The following is a 15,520-nucleotide window of genomic DNA, read 5'->3' on the forward strand; positions in this document are numbered from 1 at the left end:
TGCAAACTCCAATCTGGCTTTTAATGTGTGTTTTGGATTTATGGCTTCTTCCTCTGCGTGGCCTTTCAGCCAGTGTCGATACAGAACACGTTTCACTTTTGGACCAGAACCCGCCTCCTTCCTTCCTGAGTGATATGATGGCTGGACATTTAAACAGATGAATGTGGCACCTTCAAGCATCTGGAAATGTTCTTTAACAAACCGGTGAGATGTTCACAGAACAGCTGCACTAATACTGAGATTAATATGCACACTTACCAGAACTGTGTGAAAAAAAACATTTTACCAAGTAAAAAAAAAATTTTCACCAAATAAAATGTTTTATAAAGTGTACTTTTAAGATATTGTTTTAGTTTCTAGTGCCAATATCTTAGTGTACTTGAAATAAGACAAAACTAACTTACAAGTAATATTTCAACAATATTTAGAAAATTGTTTTAAGTCAATAATTCTTGAATATTGATCTTTAAAAAACTGCTAGTCCCACTCACAGATTATGTCCTTTATAACAATTATTTTTTCTTTTTAAGTGAAAAAATCTGCCAGTGGAGCTACTCAATAATTACTGACTTAAAACGAGCATCTTGTCTAAAAGTCACTTGTAAGTTAGTTTTCTTATTTCAAGTGTGCTCAAAACATTAGAAACTAGTCAAAATACTTTGAAAGATTGTGTTTTTGCAGTGAGGTGACGTCTGAAAACACGGAATGGATTTTCTTTACGGGAAATAAAAGTAGTGCTGGAAAATATAAGCCTTGTATGTCGGTGGATATCAATAATTATGGGTTCGTTTTTTTGTTTTGTTTTAAATACCTTAAAAACTGCCAAACTGGTGACGTGACATTTTCCTCTTTTATCCACAACAAACAGTTTTTCCTCTCGAACTGTTTTTTTTCCCCCCTGTCACTCCACGCTGCTCTTTTTTGTTGTTTTTCAGCAGTGATGAGGCCCGGTGGCCGCGTAAGCTACTCAGCGGGCTGTTGCTAGGCAACCAAAGAGCCAGTGAGTTGCTAGGTAACCAAAGCGCGAGTGAGTTAGCTGACGCCACCAACGTAGCTTAGCTAGCCGTGAGAGCGGCAGATTTCCCTCCTGGACTTATTGAATCACCAACTGAATCCAATATTTTAATAAGAAAAACAAACTGCACAGTTTTGACCATTTTATTTATACTATATTTTTTACTGGAATCCAAAGGCACCAGTTACAGTTGTGCAAAAAGTAAAGGACATGTGCAGAAGATTCAGTTACAGTACAGCTTTAATATCACATTAAAACATGAATAACACTGATTACATTTCCTCTGTTAAACAATGTGCTTAAAATTTTACACAGAAGTAAGATGTTTTCTTATATTATCTACACATTCTTTGATCCAAATGCAAATATAAAACTGTTTGTTGCAACAGATTTTAATATTTTAGCTACTTTTATGTGGTTTACTGAGCTAAAGATGGTAAAATGTGGTTGGATTTTCTTTTAAAATCAACGAACTGGTCAAATTTTATCAACACTTTCAGATTCCGCTTATCAATCTGAAAGTGTTGATAAGTTCGCCAAAAATCAAACACCTACTGAATTCTAAAGTAAACAAATGACTTACTTATAGAATGTCGTATTTCAGTTGTGCTTTAGATGTCACCTAGTCTAATTTACATTAAAAAGCCTCACAAATTGAAGTATTTAGAAAAAGCAGCCCAGCAGAAACTTAGATATTGTTAAGTGTTAATATTTACGGCTGATGTTCTCGGGGTAAACATGCAGCCCTGCCGCGCTCATGCCTGCTTCTTGGTTTGCAGCGGGAGGTGAAGAGGCGACGATTTTCGTGAAAATGCAGTCGTGAGTTTATCAAAGAGAAGCACTGAGCTCATCATACCTGAGACAACAGGGAGAAAGAAGATAAAAATAAAGTAAAAAGGATTAAAAAAGAGCTGCATGTGTACATGTAATATGTATTTAGTCATTTTGATTCTGTGTGCAATGAGTCTTGAGAATCCAGTATTTAATCAGCTTATAAGATTTTTGTCAACACTTTGCTTGTAAGCAGGCAGGGACACAAAGCTGATTTTAATTTCTTTAACGTTGCAAAACCTCAGCTGAATAATTTTATATGTTAATGTGAAATAATGCATTTCTGATAAAGAAATAACAAATTTGAACCCAAAGATGATAATCACACAGGTTCCTGTACTTCTAAGCCTTATTTTATCAAATATTAACAGGGTTAAACCCAGTATAAAGCAAAACAATACATGAAGAAATAGAATCATTTGGAGTCTTTTGCATTGAAAATAGGACACAAATGCACAAAAATATAACACATAAAGACAAATCCATAAAATGTGACCTTAGTTGGTGAAGTTTCTGACTGTTTTCCAATTGGTCTTACCCAGAAGTGGACCCAACCAGTACACAAAGCAGTACTCCAGGAACGAGTTCCCACTGCAGGGGAACTGGGTGGAAAAGGCCAGTGCCGGGTTAAACACGGCTCCGGTCACCCCCCCGCCTAAAATACAAACACACACTTATCAAGGAGAATTTATTAAATTACGCACCAATTTATTCAGAATATACAACCAGTAACATATGGAGGACCAAAACTGACATAGTAAAAAATATGCTTTTATTTTTGATTATGTCAGTTTTGGTCCTCCATAATACAGGGCCTCCATAATACAGGGCCTGTATGGCTGATACTAATACTCATACTGATATTTAACTAAATATTTAGCTCAGACTTAAACATTTAGGTAGGAACGAAATATTTAATTTGAACGCTAAATATTTACTTAGTTCCTCCGGCTTCCTCCCACAGTCCAGAAACATGACCGTCAGGTTAATTGGTCTCTCTAAATTCTCCCTAGGTGTGTGTGTGTGTGTGTGTGTGTGTGTGTGTGTGTGTGCATGGTTGTGTGTCCTGTCTGTCTCTGTGTTGCCCTGCAACCTGTCCAGGTGACCCCGCCTCTCGCCCGGTAGGGACAAGGGTGTTAGAAAGTGGATGGATAGTTAGTTAGTAAAATAATTGTTCTATTTTGAATTAAATATTTAGTTAGGAACTCTGACATTTATAAATGTGTGAATAATATGATGAAAATATGACTTTTGAAAAATAAATACCCCCAAATTTTAAATAAATAAAATTATTGCTGTTAATTTTTCACAGACGGGACCCCATATATAACAGCGGATAACAAAACAAACCAACCCACCTGCATAAACCGCTGTTGTTATGGCAGCAGCTACTGCGGGCACGCGGTATTTCTCCTCCACAGACTGCGTGTGCGTGATGACAGTCTGAACAGCGAAGGCGCACATCAGCTCCACCGCAGCAGCCTGCGGGAGAGACGCGTGGATCGCGCTGACACACCGGAACCCCAGCAGCTTATGGCGGCTGTGGAGTCCCGACATCCCCGCACCCCAAATCACCGGCACGGCCGCGCGCGCAGCCACCGCCGCGGCGAACTGGCACGCGATCCGCCGCACTGCGCACCCACCCGATAACCTCGCGCGGTACGCGTGCTCGAGCACACCGCAGGGGTTACCCACGGCCCCTCTGAAGGTGAGCCCGTGAGCCACTGACGTCACATACGTCAAGGTGAGCGCGAGCTGAGGCGGGATGCCGCCGGACTCAGAGAGCAACTTCAGCTCGTGCGTGCAGCAGCAGAGCTGGAAGGTCGACACGAGCTCCACCGCGTACGGTGAGAGCCCGGTGTTCCCGAGGCCCCGCACCAGCAGCCTGCGGGTCACGTCGCTCAGCAGGACCACCACCGCGAGCACCGACAGAGACACGGCCACGTCGGCAGCCATGGATCCGGTCTCTGGGCGCGGGGTTTTAGCCGCGCGGTCCCCCGCTGGAGGTCACCGAGTTAAAAACGCTCCTCAATCCCGGAGGATGCGGGGTCCATCCTGGACAAAGTATTCTTCAGTCCCGGTGCTGCTCACATGGTGCGGAAGTGACTGAGCCCGTTTCTCTCCTCCTCCCGCCCCTCCTGCCTCACCGCTGCTCATTTTCCCAATCAAACCTCCTTCAGCGCAAACAAACATCTCTTCACTTTCCAGCTGTTTAAAGGACAAATTAATCCTCTAATTATTAACAAGCTTCATCACTTTGAGTCTGTTGGTCGATTTTCTGCTTTACAGATCTCATAAAACCAGAGTTGTGTAGTAATTAGTTACATTTACTCAATTAAAATTACTTGAGTAACTTAAGAAATTACTTTTAGGAGTATTTTCACTGTACTTTTTACTTTTACTAGAGCAATTTTGTTGTGATTATGATATGATTATGAAAGGTTAGGATAATGTTGCTACTCTTACTTGTGTAAAGTTTCTGGATACTCAATGTGAGAAACTTAACTGAATGAAAAACAAACATGTTTTAACAAAAACACCAGACCCAGACTGGTGTTTTTGTTAAAGTTTCATAAGTTTTTTTTTTATTGAAAATAACTGATTTAGGACATTTTTTGCTTGATTTAATTTTTTTGTTTCCTATATGAATTATTGTAATATTCATCCTTAAAATACAAAAATTTTCACTTTATATTTTGATCTATCTGATTATGTAATTTGTGAATATTAAATGATTGATAATTTGATCAGTTACTCAGTATTTGAGTAGACTTTTTACCAAAGACTTTTTTACTCTTGAGTAATTTCTTGGACAGCTACCTTTTACTTTGACTTGAATAAAAATATGTGGAAGTTCTACTCTGACCTCAGTGCAATTTTTAGGTACTCTGCCCACCTTTGCACATACAGAGCTATAATTACACAAAACTGGTATGTTCTATGGAGGATGGATCCTGCCAAAATTTGCCAATATATAGAAAAATAGAAAATAATACATGGCTTGATAGTGTGATGGTGTATTAAGGCCGTTGTAAATAGAAAAAAGAAGAGTAAATTTCCATCAGAAAACTCTGACATTTATAGATTAATCTAGGACATTTTCTAGAAAAAAATGAAAATTGTGAGTTTGAAAAGTTGAATATTGGCTTAAAAAATCAGAAAAGTGTAGCTCAATCTCAGAAAGTTTTGAGAAACAAAACTTGAAAAGCTTCAAAAGTTTACAATTTTGACTTTTGAAACTCAGAAATTTCCGTGTTTTATTTGGAAAATGTCTGTTTTTTGTAGTAAATTTTCAAACTCAGAAATTTCCACGTTTTTTTCAGAAAATGTCTGATTTTTTGGCAGAAATTTAGTCTTCTTTTTTATGTACAATAACCTTAATACGCCATCATCTGATAGAGTAATAAATATTTATTTATTTAGTTTGAACAGACAATAAAATGTAAAAACAGAAAAAAATAAAATAAAACAAATGTCGATTGACATGCATTATTAGACAATGTGTTTGAATTGTTTTCAACGATAAGTATCTATGATTTCCTGCCTCTCTCAGACACATCAACATCAATATCCCAAATATTGGATACAAAAAATAAAAACGTTCAGAACTTATCTTATTATACATTATAATGAAAATTAATATGTATTTGTCGTTTCCAACAATATTAACTAAACATGATCACTACTATTTGATTTTCCATTTTATTTCCAATCCAATTTTTAAAATTACTTTTCTTTTTTACTTCTTAATTTCTTCAGTTTTTTTCATATTCTGTATTTAGTAAGTTAATTTTTTATTCACTGTCATTTCATTATTTGTTTCCTCATTTAATCATATCCAATATTATTAATTAATTAATTAATTAATTAATTAATTAATGTATCCTATTGAACCTTGATTTATTTTCTCCTTTATTTTCTCTTTGCGTTCATCTTCCTGTTTTTTCCTTTGTCCAATACTTCTTTTTTCATGTTTTTTTAAAAAATTGGCAGCCTCTATGTTAAATAACTATTTGTGCCTTCAATTATATTGTTATTTAATAGGAAGGTAATACATTGTTTAGTAGTTTAATTACCTTGATATGCACCCCACCTCTCTTACCGCCAGATGTCACTACCTCCCCAATCTTTAATCTGCATCATCAGTCATGGACTTTTATATTGTCTATGGTCAAAGTTCTAACAGATTTTAATATTACTTTATTTAGATCTAGTTTTACTGGTGTGAAAAAAGACATTCGGCTTGTAATTAATGGAATTAATATTTAATCAATTTATGTTTTATTAATTGTGTAATTGTTAAGTTATATTTTCACTCAAGTTGAGCGCTAAAATAAATGAAGTTTTATAATTTTTCTTCATTTTCATTTTGTAAGGATACGTTGTAGTAGTGTAGAAGTTTCCTTCATGATCTGCAGAGAAAGAAGATTTTTACCGTCTTTGAACCAGTTGATTTTTTTTACACAATTAAATTCAAAAGTTACACCTGAACGCAACGCCATCCATTCTAATCTGTGGTAGAGCTGAAATTTCGGACATTTCGTCATCGACTTTGAACGTAACACCGCTGAATCTTTACCGGCAAACTTGGACCCGCCCCGAGTTTAGAACGAACATCTGTGTCAGCCAATCAGAAGCTTGAGTGTCTCCTGATTGACCAATGACGTTCTTGGAATCACGTCACTGCAGGCGGGTCTTTCTTTGCAGCAGGCTTCGCTAACAATAGCCTGGGCTCGGCAAGTTTTATCGTTAAAAAGGAGCAACCAGGAGGGCGACGGAGCGGAGCAGGTCTGAATCGACAAATAGGGAGAGAGAGGGGGGGACAGAGTTTGTTGGATACATGAGACGGTGTGACACGGTGACGGAAAATTACAAAAAAATCATTCAGGGATTTGTATTTGCTGACAGACCAAGTGGTGAGTGATCTTTTTCTACTTTATACCTTACCGTTAAATTAGCCGTTGGTGCCACGGGCGCGTGGTGCGCTGTGATTTAAGGGGCTAATTTCCCTGATAATAAGATGGAGTTATTGCTCACTACACCACACTGGGAGCACAACATCATCTTTTTGTTCATTATCTGCATCCATGGCACCCTGCTGGTTCATGAACATCCACTTAGTGTGGACTTTAAGTCTGTCACGGTGAGGTTACACCAGCCGGAGGCGTGGGTGGTGTGATTATTTTTCTTTATATTACCGGGTTACCTCCCAGATCTGAGTTTTACTGGAGAACTGGAGCCATGGCAGGCCGAGTTCAAATGAATGAATGAATGAACTTTTCTCTTTTTCATTGCGTATTTGTTATCACCTGGTTTTTCCAGAGAGTATTAATTAGTCCATGTGGTTTAAAAATGGGATCTTTTAAAAGAGAGAATTTAATTGCACAGCCATTTGTGTTTTACATACACATCTTTTGAGAAAATACTCCAAAATAGACAATTAATAACTTTAAATATATCATAAATTATAGTGAGTTAACAAAAACAAAAAAGCAGACAGCCACCTTGCAAGACGGCTTGCAGGAATACTCAAAGGATTATTCTTTGAGTATTCCTTTTTTATTTTGCTATATTAAAACCACACATTTCAGTGTATTTTATGTGACATTTATGTGATAGACACAATGTGGTGCTTAATTGGGATTAAACTAATATACAGTCTTTAAACTTTTTTTTAATCTGATATTTTTTTTAATTTGGCATTGACAGCAGGAAATGTTTTGGGGCATATTTCTATCAACAACTGATATTTTTGTCCATTCTACTTCCTTGCAAACTCAGCCAGAATGGATGAGATTCTCTGTGCAAAGCATTTTTTGAGTCTTGCCACAGATTTTCAGTTGAATGTTGGTTTGGACTTTGACTAGATCATTCTAATTCATTGATTTGCTTTACTCTAAACCATTTCATTATGGTTCTAGCTGTATTTTTAGGGTCTTTGTCCTGCTTTAAGGTGAATCCCTGCACCAGTTGCTGGTCTTCTGCAGACTGGTTTTCCTCCAGGATTATCCTGTATTCATCTTCTCAACTCTGAACAGCTCCCCTATCCCTATTAAAGAAAACTATTCCCACAGCATGATGGCACCACCATCAGGGTGATGGTTTTCTGCCACACATTGTTTTCCTTGTACAAAAAGCTCAATTTTGACCTTATCTGACAAGTAGACCTTCCTGCTTGCGGGGTCCAAATGGGACTGCTTATTGGCTTTCACCAGTGACTTCTAAATTTGTACAATGGACAACCAATTGTTCTCTTGATATCAGATTTTCTTAAGAACAGCCATGTTGTTTTATTTTTGCAATTGTTTGATAATCTTTCCCTTTTCAGATGATTTCCAGAGTTCTATTAGTATTTCCAAGCCTGTGACATTGTCTTCTTGGGTCTTCGATGCTGTTTGATGATGCCTAAGGGTTCATTCACACCAGCCATGTTGAGTCCGCTTTAATCAAACTGTAGTACATCTGCCCAGAAAGTCTGGTTTGTTTGTGAAAGTGTGAATGCGTAATTTAACTCAGATGCCGACCAAAAAAGCAAACTCTGGTCATCCTACAAACCTTGGTCTCGGTTCGGTTGAAGTGAACTCTGCTTTGGTTCGAATGCAGATGTGAACACAAAGCGGACCAGAGGCCGCTCCAAAAGCAGGAAGTGGACTACAGCGCAGGGCGATCTGCGCTACAGTAGATACTGGGTAAATACAACTAAAACAAAGGTGCAATTTTAGCACTGGGCTAAATGAGAGGAATGGCTTGTGACTTTTTTTTTAACCATAAACAAAAGAGAAAGCGTACAACCTCTAAAATCCGACACTACTCCATTTTTGTTTACATTTTGTAAAGAAGGAAGTTGTGCTCAGTGTCTTCTTCAGAGGTTTTTGTGTTGTTTCCTTCAGTGGTTCTTGGCGGAGCACCACCGCAGGCGAGGAGGGGAACAGGTTTTTCAAAATGTTTGGATCATTTGACACAGAGCATTGTGAAAGAAAGCCATACCACTTGAAAATGTAACAAATGTTGCAATTTTGGTCCCCAATCAAACAGAATCTACTGGACTAACAGGTGTGAAAACACCTTGAGAAATTAAATTACTCTCAGGTGGACTCTATTTAATAATTAGATACTTGATTTTATTGACAGTTAACAGAACCAAGGGTTCTGCATTCCACATTTTAAAATTTTTTTCTTTGTGAAAACCATAAAAGCCATGAAGTCTTTGTCCGTCATTTTAGTTCTGAATCGCTTTTTGTTGGTCTGTTGTGTAAATATTCCAATAAAATACATTGAAGTTTGTGGTTGAATTTTTGGCAAGGCACTGTGTATCTGGAAAAGTGTCCAATTTAAAAGGTAATCAAACATTCCTGTAAAGCCAACGTGTTACTTTACCGTAACCTCATTGTGCTTTTGCACGGCCTGCTGTGTCTTTGAAGGTAGAGAAGCCGTTCTCTAGGTTTCTAGGTTTTGTGCAACACTCTGCACAAGATGCACTCACGCTCTTCTTTCCACAGGGCTCAGCAGAATCCTTGTACATCCTCACAAGTTAACTCTGTGGGTTTGGCCGCTCTGCTGCACATATATCTGCTGCGTCGCATTGATTGGAAACAAACCAGGACACTTTTGGCATTTTTATTAGATTTACAAGTTAGATCTGCTGTTATTGCTGCTTCCTGACCCTTTAAAGTCAGCCAAAGCCTTTAGTCAGCTGACACATTTTCTCTGAGTGCATACTCACCGAGGCAGATGGTTCGCCTCAGCTGTTCTAGATTTGGGTTAAGAATGAACAACTTTAAAGAATGATTCTGTCTCTTTTTTTAGGTTGTTTCCTTTATAAACAACAAAACTGTTAGACTGGTATTTCTGATTTTGCCAATGTGTTTTTAACATCTGTATGCCTTTTGTAAAAGGTTTCAATCCAGCAAAGACCTCATAGGACCTAAAACATTTTCTTCAGCTGTTATTTCTTTGGGAGCCAACATGTTGGTGCTAAAATCCTGTTTTCTTTTATCTTTAGTAATTATCATGGATTAAACTATGATAGAACAAGCTGTGTCTTTATGAGCGGCTGTCTGAAGATCCAGTTAAAAATAGCTAATTTCTGAAAGTCACAACTGATTCATCTCTTAAACTTTTGAGCATTTCTATTCCTGAATGATTCAAAGGTCAGAAAGTTGCAACTATGTTGTTAAGTGAGTACATACACCAAAAATAACACTGTTCCAGCTCTTAAAGGGAGTTTTTTTATTGTAAACGTTTGCGTTCTTCTTATTTTTGGACTTTATAACAGCATAAACATCTGAAGATATTATTTGCATGCTAGTTGTTTGAAACCACTTGCACCCACTGGATAACATGCAAGTGCTTTTGGAAGTGACAGTTAAAGGGTATATAGAAAGGGTAAAGGAAAGTTCATCTTTCTACATTTCCTTCAATCCCAGGGTTTTTAGTAGTGAGTCAATCAACCAGTTATCAAAATTTCCATTTGCTGATGCATTTTCTGCCTATAAATGCCTAAACATACATGATGTTCTATGAATCACTTTCTTTGAAGGTTAGTAAAATCAGATAAAGGTCCAGGACATATTCTCTGATGCCTAAGCAGTGACAATCAACATGTAAGACATCTGTGAATCCTGGAAATGGACAGTAGCTAGCTATCATATTATCTTCATGCAGGTGACAACATCGTTACTTTCAGAACATTCTTCTAAGTGAGCTCACCCATCCATCATGGAACAAATTGACTGAGTTGAGTCATCTCTCCCTCCCGTTGCTCACCAGTTGTTGCCTGTAAATGCCATCAATTTAAACCATTTATGCCTTTCTTGTCCATTATGGTCCAGCAGTTGCTTTGCAGTTTTGGTGTTTGCTGATAACAGTCAACAGAGTCACTCCTATGATGCAACTAGTGCATCCACCACTTAGCCAATCAGTGACCGACAGTTTTCAGATGTTGTTTTCAGTCCGACGTCACTCGCTTGGAAAGAAACAAAGTAGGAACTAAAACAAGGGGCTGGTACCACTCAACCATTACCAATGGAAAACCCTTAGTCCCAAGTAAAACTGCGTTGAACCAGGCTGAGTGAAAAATGTTCAATTTGTTCAAACATGATTGGACCATCTTTACTCGAACTGCAGTCTAGGAGTGTTTTCACGCCTGGTAGACTCTGTTTGATTCGGGACCAAAATGTAACAACATTTGTTACATTTTCACCTGGTGTGGTTCTCTTTCTCACTGCGCTGTGTCAAATGACCCAAACCCTTTGAAAAAACTGTTCACCTCCTCACCTGTGGTGGCACTGCAACAAGAACCACTGAAGAAATGAACGACATGAAAACCTCCAAAGAAGACATTGAGGCAACTTCTTCCTCCATGAAATGTAAACAGAAATGAAGCAGCATCAGATTTGAGGAATTGTAGGATTTATCTTTTGTCTATTTCTCCCGCTCGTGCTACTGGGTCGTTAGTTTTGGTTGTATTTACCCAGAATGCCCTGTGCACTTCCTGCTTTGGAGCGGTTTCCAGTCCACTTGGTGTTCACATATGAACTGCACCAGAATTCATTTAAACCAAACCGAATCCTAGGTTTTTATATGGACCACTGTTCGGTATTTTGAAAGTGTGATTACCTGTTCACACTTCCCCAGACGAGCTGAACTTTCTAAGCAAACAGACTGGAGTTCGATTAAAATGGATCAAACAGGGCTGCTGTATGAATCTAAAGTGATTCAAATCTAAAATTAACTTTTCAAATCACACAGTAAATGGAAAAAGTTGGCCAAAACGCCTCGACAATAATAAAGTCAAAACATCTACTTTGATAACCCATTGAACTTTTTTTCTCATACAATCTTTTCATTCCATTCTTACTTAATAAACAATGTGAAAGTTATTGATTTTGTCTGCATTTGAGGCTGGAGTCAAATGTTTTTAGAACCTGGATCATTTTTATTGCAGAACCTTATAGCTGAAAGACGGTGCAGTATACCAGCACACGCTTCAGACCTATAATCTGTACATGTAACCAGTGCTGGTTATCCTGTAGCTCCTATCAGCTTTACAGTATTTTCAAACAAGCGAACATCAAGGACAAAACCTCTAAAACCGACCAATGAGAGAATCCGTACTTCAGGAACATGCTACCCGGAGTGCGGGGTTATGGCTTAGGGCTGATATCGGCCCGGTTGTTGCCATGGATATCTGGGTGTGGTGAAAGGAGTGTTTTATTGTCCCATGTGAGGCATGAGGCCACACAGTTGTCGCTCTGACACGGCGCGGCAGCATGAGGGAGGGCTTAACGACCCATTTGTCTCCTGCTGCTGTGACTTGGTGTCTCCAGGAGACAGCAGACTGTTGTCAGAGCTTGTATGTGTTAGCACTTCATGATTCTGCTCCACCTCACCTGTCATTGAAGATATTTTTAACAGTTTGGACCCTAACGAGCCGCTTATTGCAAGGTATGAACCAGAACAGAAGAATTTTGTTCAGTTCCTGGTATTTATAATCTCCTAATCTCTCAAGATGAAGGCAGGTTTGTTGCTGCTGCTGAGCGAAAGGAGAATGGTTATCTGTTTCCAGTCTTGTGATATTTTTTTTTCTCCCCCCAAATGCCAAGAGAGCCACAAAAACGGTGAACAAGCATATTTCTCTGCATGTGTAGCTATTCTTTTACATGCAGTCTGTTTTATATTACTCATCAGCTTGCTCTGGTTTTTAAGATGAACATTTCAAAACATAATTAGATTTTAAGTGCAGAATAATTTCCACAACCAATACTGACACAATGCTGTAATTACCACCGATATTCCCTTCTGCTGCGCTCACTCTCAGACCAACATAAATAGCAGGATTGGCTGTGCAGCAGCAAAAAGCCAGCAGCTGAATAATACATAGACTGTCTGCTTGGAAGGCTGCTGGCACGGCGGCTAGACCAACCCCAGCACCAAACTACAAGCTTTCTGCTCATTTTCCCCCCATGAAGCCGGTGGACCACATGAGTCCAGGTGAACGTTTTGATCCGGGATCAGTTCTTTTTCCCCACTTGAAGTAAATCCACTGCACTGATGAGAAAGCGGATAAACAGCCAGGTTGGGTTGGGTGTGTAAGTTGGAAATAAATGGTTTGATTCTGCGGTGGGCGTGTTTATCATGCGGATACATTCTGCATGAAAAGCAGAACTTTAATTCAGTTTCATTAAACTGAAAATAGATGGAGGCCCTTTATTTGTTAACTAGAGGGGCGCCATATGATCTAGTTTACAGTAAAACCAGTGGATTTCTTGACACCACTGAAAACAATTATGTTGCTAGAAACCGAAACACAGCCAGGAATTAACTTTGACGGAGATTTTCCATGTGACAGATGAAAAAAAGTGAACAAAGTTACTGATCAATAACTTTGATCAGTTGCTTGTGTGCACAAGCTTTTGCTTTTTACAGCTATTCTCATGTTACATATTTTTGGTGTTGGAAAAAAATAAACAAGATTTTAAGTTTTGCATTTTTGAGTTCTTAAAAAAAAACTTTTTAACATCTTGTAAAACTAATGCTCTGATGAACCACATGAGTTTTTCATGTGTTTATTTAAGCATTTTTATTTGCACCTGGCAGCTGATTTCAGACTGGCTTTTTATTGGACAAAATTGGCTTACATTTTTTATTTCTTTATTTTATTTTATGTTTTCTGACAGACTAAACATATTGTGATTCTTGTATACATTTATATATAAATACGTTTGTTAAGAACAATAATTTTAAAAATTCTTTGAAGTTACATATTTGGCCAAATCCATTTTTAAAAAAAGCTGAAAATGTGGAATATTGACTGTAATATTGTTTCTGAGTTATTTAAAAATATATATCATGATTTAATTCTTTGGACATATGGCCGCCACCCTTCGCTGGAACTAATGATTATTTTAGCAATTGATCATTGTATCAGTTAATTGAATTAAAAAATTGGCACATTTTTATTGGCAGTTTTTTTATTTAGCCACTTAAGTTTATTTAATAAAGTATTAAAAATACATAAAAAGATGCAGTAAACAAATCATTAAATACTTTTTTGAATAGGAAAATAAAATTAGATTGCATAAAATGTAACATATTTCATTTGTAGCAAAAGATCCACATGCAGCTAAATAAATATTTCTATTTATTTAGAAACTTTCTGCTTGACTTAACATTATTACAGTGTATGACTGCTCTGTTGATTATTTTTTCTATTAACTGATTAATAATTAGACAGCAAAAGGAGATTTTTTTTTGCATAATTTGAACCAGGTGAAACTAAAACTGACATTTGAGTTCTGGGTAAAACATATTTACAGACAAGGCTGTTTTCTTCTTGACCTCAGATGCGAAATGTCTATATTTTTTGTACAATTTTGGCTTGATTACTGCTTTGTGTTATTCAGCCATGTTGGCATCACAGAGCTAGACCGGTATTTAATAATTTAGGTTTTAAAGATGGTGGAGTCGTCTGCCTGAGTTTCTGTTGCGCCAGAATTCCTGTTGCTTCTCTGTTAAATTCAGAACATTGACCGTCAAATGTCTAAATCAAATTTTTGTCTAATTTGGCATTTTTAAACAGAACCTGTTGGATGAGACTTGAATAATAAATGTATAGGAATGCAGAGCCGAGGCATAAAGAGGGTTTAGCTTTTTGTCACGCCCTCCTTCATCAGCCAGCTGTTCAAAGCTGAATTTCTCACTGCTGATGTATCTCGTTCACACCCTGCTGCCTTGCACCCCTCACAGATGTGCTGTAATTCTTTTTTTCTGCTTTGTGCATTTCATCATCACATGACTTCATACTGTAAATGTTTTTTGTTTTTTTTGTGAGATAATGTAATCTGCAGAGAGAGCAACACGACCCTGTCCAGAGAAAACCACAGATTAGCCAATCAAAGCACACAAGGTGAACGAGTTCATACCCAATCTGTGTATTCATCTAAACTCATGACTCCCACTGCTGTAAAAACAACGGTTCATTTCAAGAGTTCATCCAGTCTGTTATAGACTGCACACATTATCTTCAGCCAGTGTAATAATTATTGATATCGATGCGTTTAAAGGCGATCAGATTAGAGGGTTCAGTTGCACTTAAGTTAATAAAAAATGTAGAAATTTTCATACCAACAGGTTGTATGCATGTCGGTTGCTAATAGGTAGGAGTTTTAAATGTTTGTTAATGTAAAGCTCATCGAAATTGTTTTTTAAAAAGTCTCATTGCAGTTTAGAAATATAAATACTGTCATGAAGTGGGGGTGAAGATGGTGAGGATAAAGCGGAGGACCCAGGTGGTTGAGTGGTGATGATGGTTTAATGATGAAAAAAGGACAGAAATCCAGGCAGCACAGAGGAGCTAAAGCTAGGAGCTAGTCTCTAGTAGCAACTGGTAAACAGTAATCAACCGACAGCAGACACTAGACAGCTTAGACAAGGACCTGACAGACAACAAGAAACAGAGGTGGGTATAAATACACAGGGGGTAATAAAGGAAACTAGACACAGCTGGGATCAATCAAGGGTAGACAGGGCAACACCAAAACTAAACTGACAGAAACCTAAATAAACACACAGAAAAAGTCAAATCCTTACAAATACCCTGAAAGCCCATAAATAACTTTCATCTGACTTTATTTTAAACGCCTCCCTGATAGTTTAACATTGAGTCTTCCTCCA

At 37.8% G+C, this 15,520-nt stretch overlaps 2 protein-coding genes across 2 annotated transcripts in view; one reads left to right on the plus strand and one right to left on the minus strand.

The window, feature by feature from the left end:
* Positions 1-1,144: 1,144 nt before the first annotated feature.
* On the minus strand, positions 1,145-4,397 carry aqp11 (aquaporin 11). Its single transcript, XM_028045637.1, has 3 exons — positions 3,205-4,397; positions 2,385-2,501; positions 1,145-1,871 (listed from the first exon to the last, which is right to left on the minus strand). The coding sequence occupies exons 1-3, from the start codon at positions 3,800-3,802 to the stop codon at positions 1,771-1,773; spliced, it is 816 nt and encodes a 271-aa protein (XP_027901438.1). The 5' UTR covers positions 3,803-4,397; the 3' UTR covers positions 1,145-1,770.
* A 2,154-nt stretch (positions 4,398-6,551) lies between these two features.
* pak1 (p21 protein (Cdc42/Rac)-activated kinase 1) overlaps positions 6,552-15,520 on the plus strand; it is a 57,262-nt gene continuing 48,293 nt past the window's right edge. Inside the window, exon 1 of the mRNA XM_028045634.1 lies at positions 6,552-6,762. The gene's annotated coding sequence lies outside the window, so the exon portion shown is untranslated. The remainder of the gene's footprint in view (positions 6,763-15,520) is intronic.

This window comes from Xiphophorus couchianus, chromosome 18, assembly GCF_001444195.1.
Source record: "Xiphophorus couchianus chromosome 18, X_couchianus-1.0, whole genome shotgun sequence".
Lineage (NCBI taxonomy): Eukaryota > Metazoa > Chordata > Actinopteri > Cyprinodontiformes > Poeciliidae > Xiphophorus > Xiphophorus couchianus.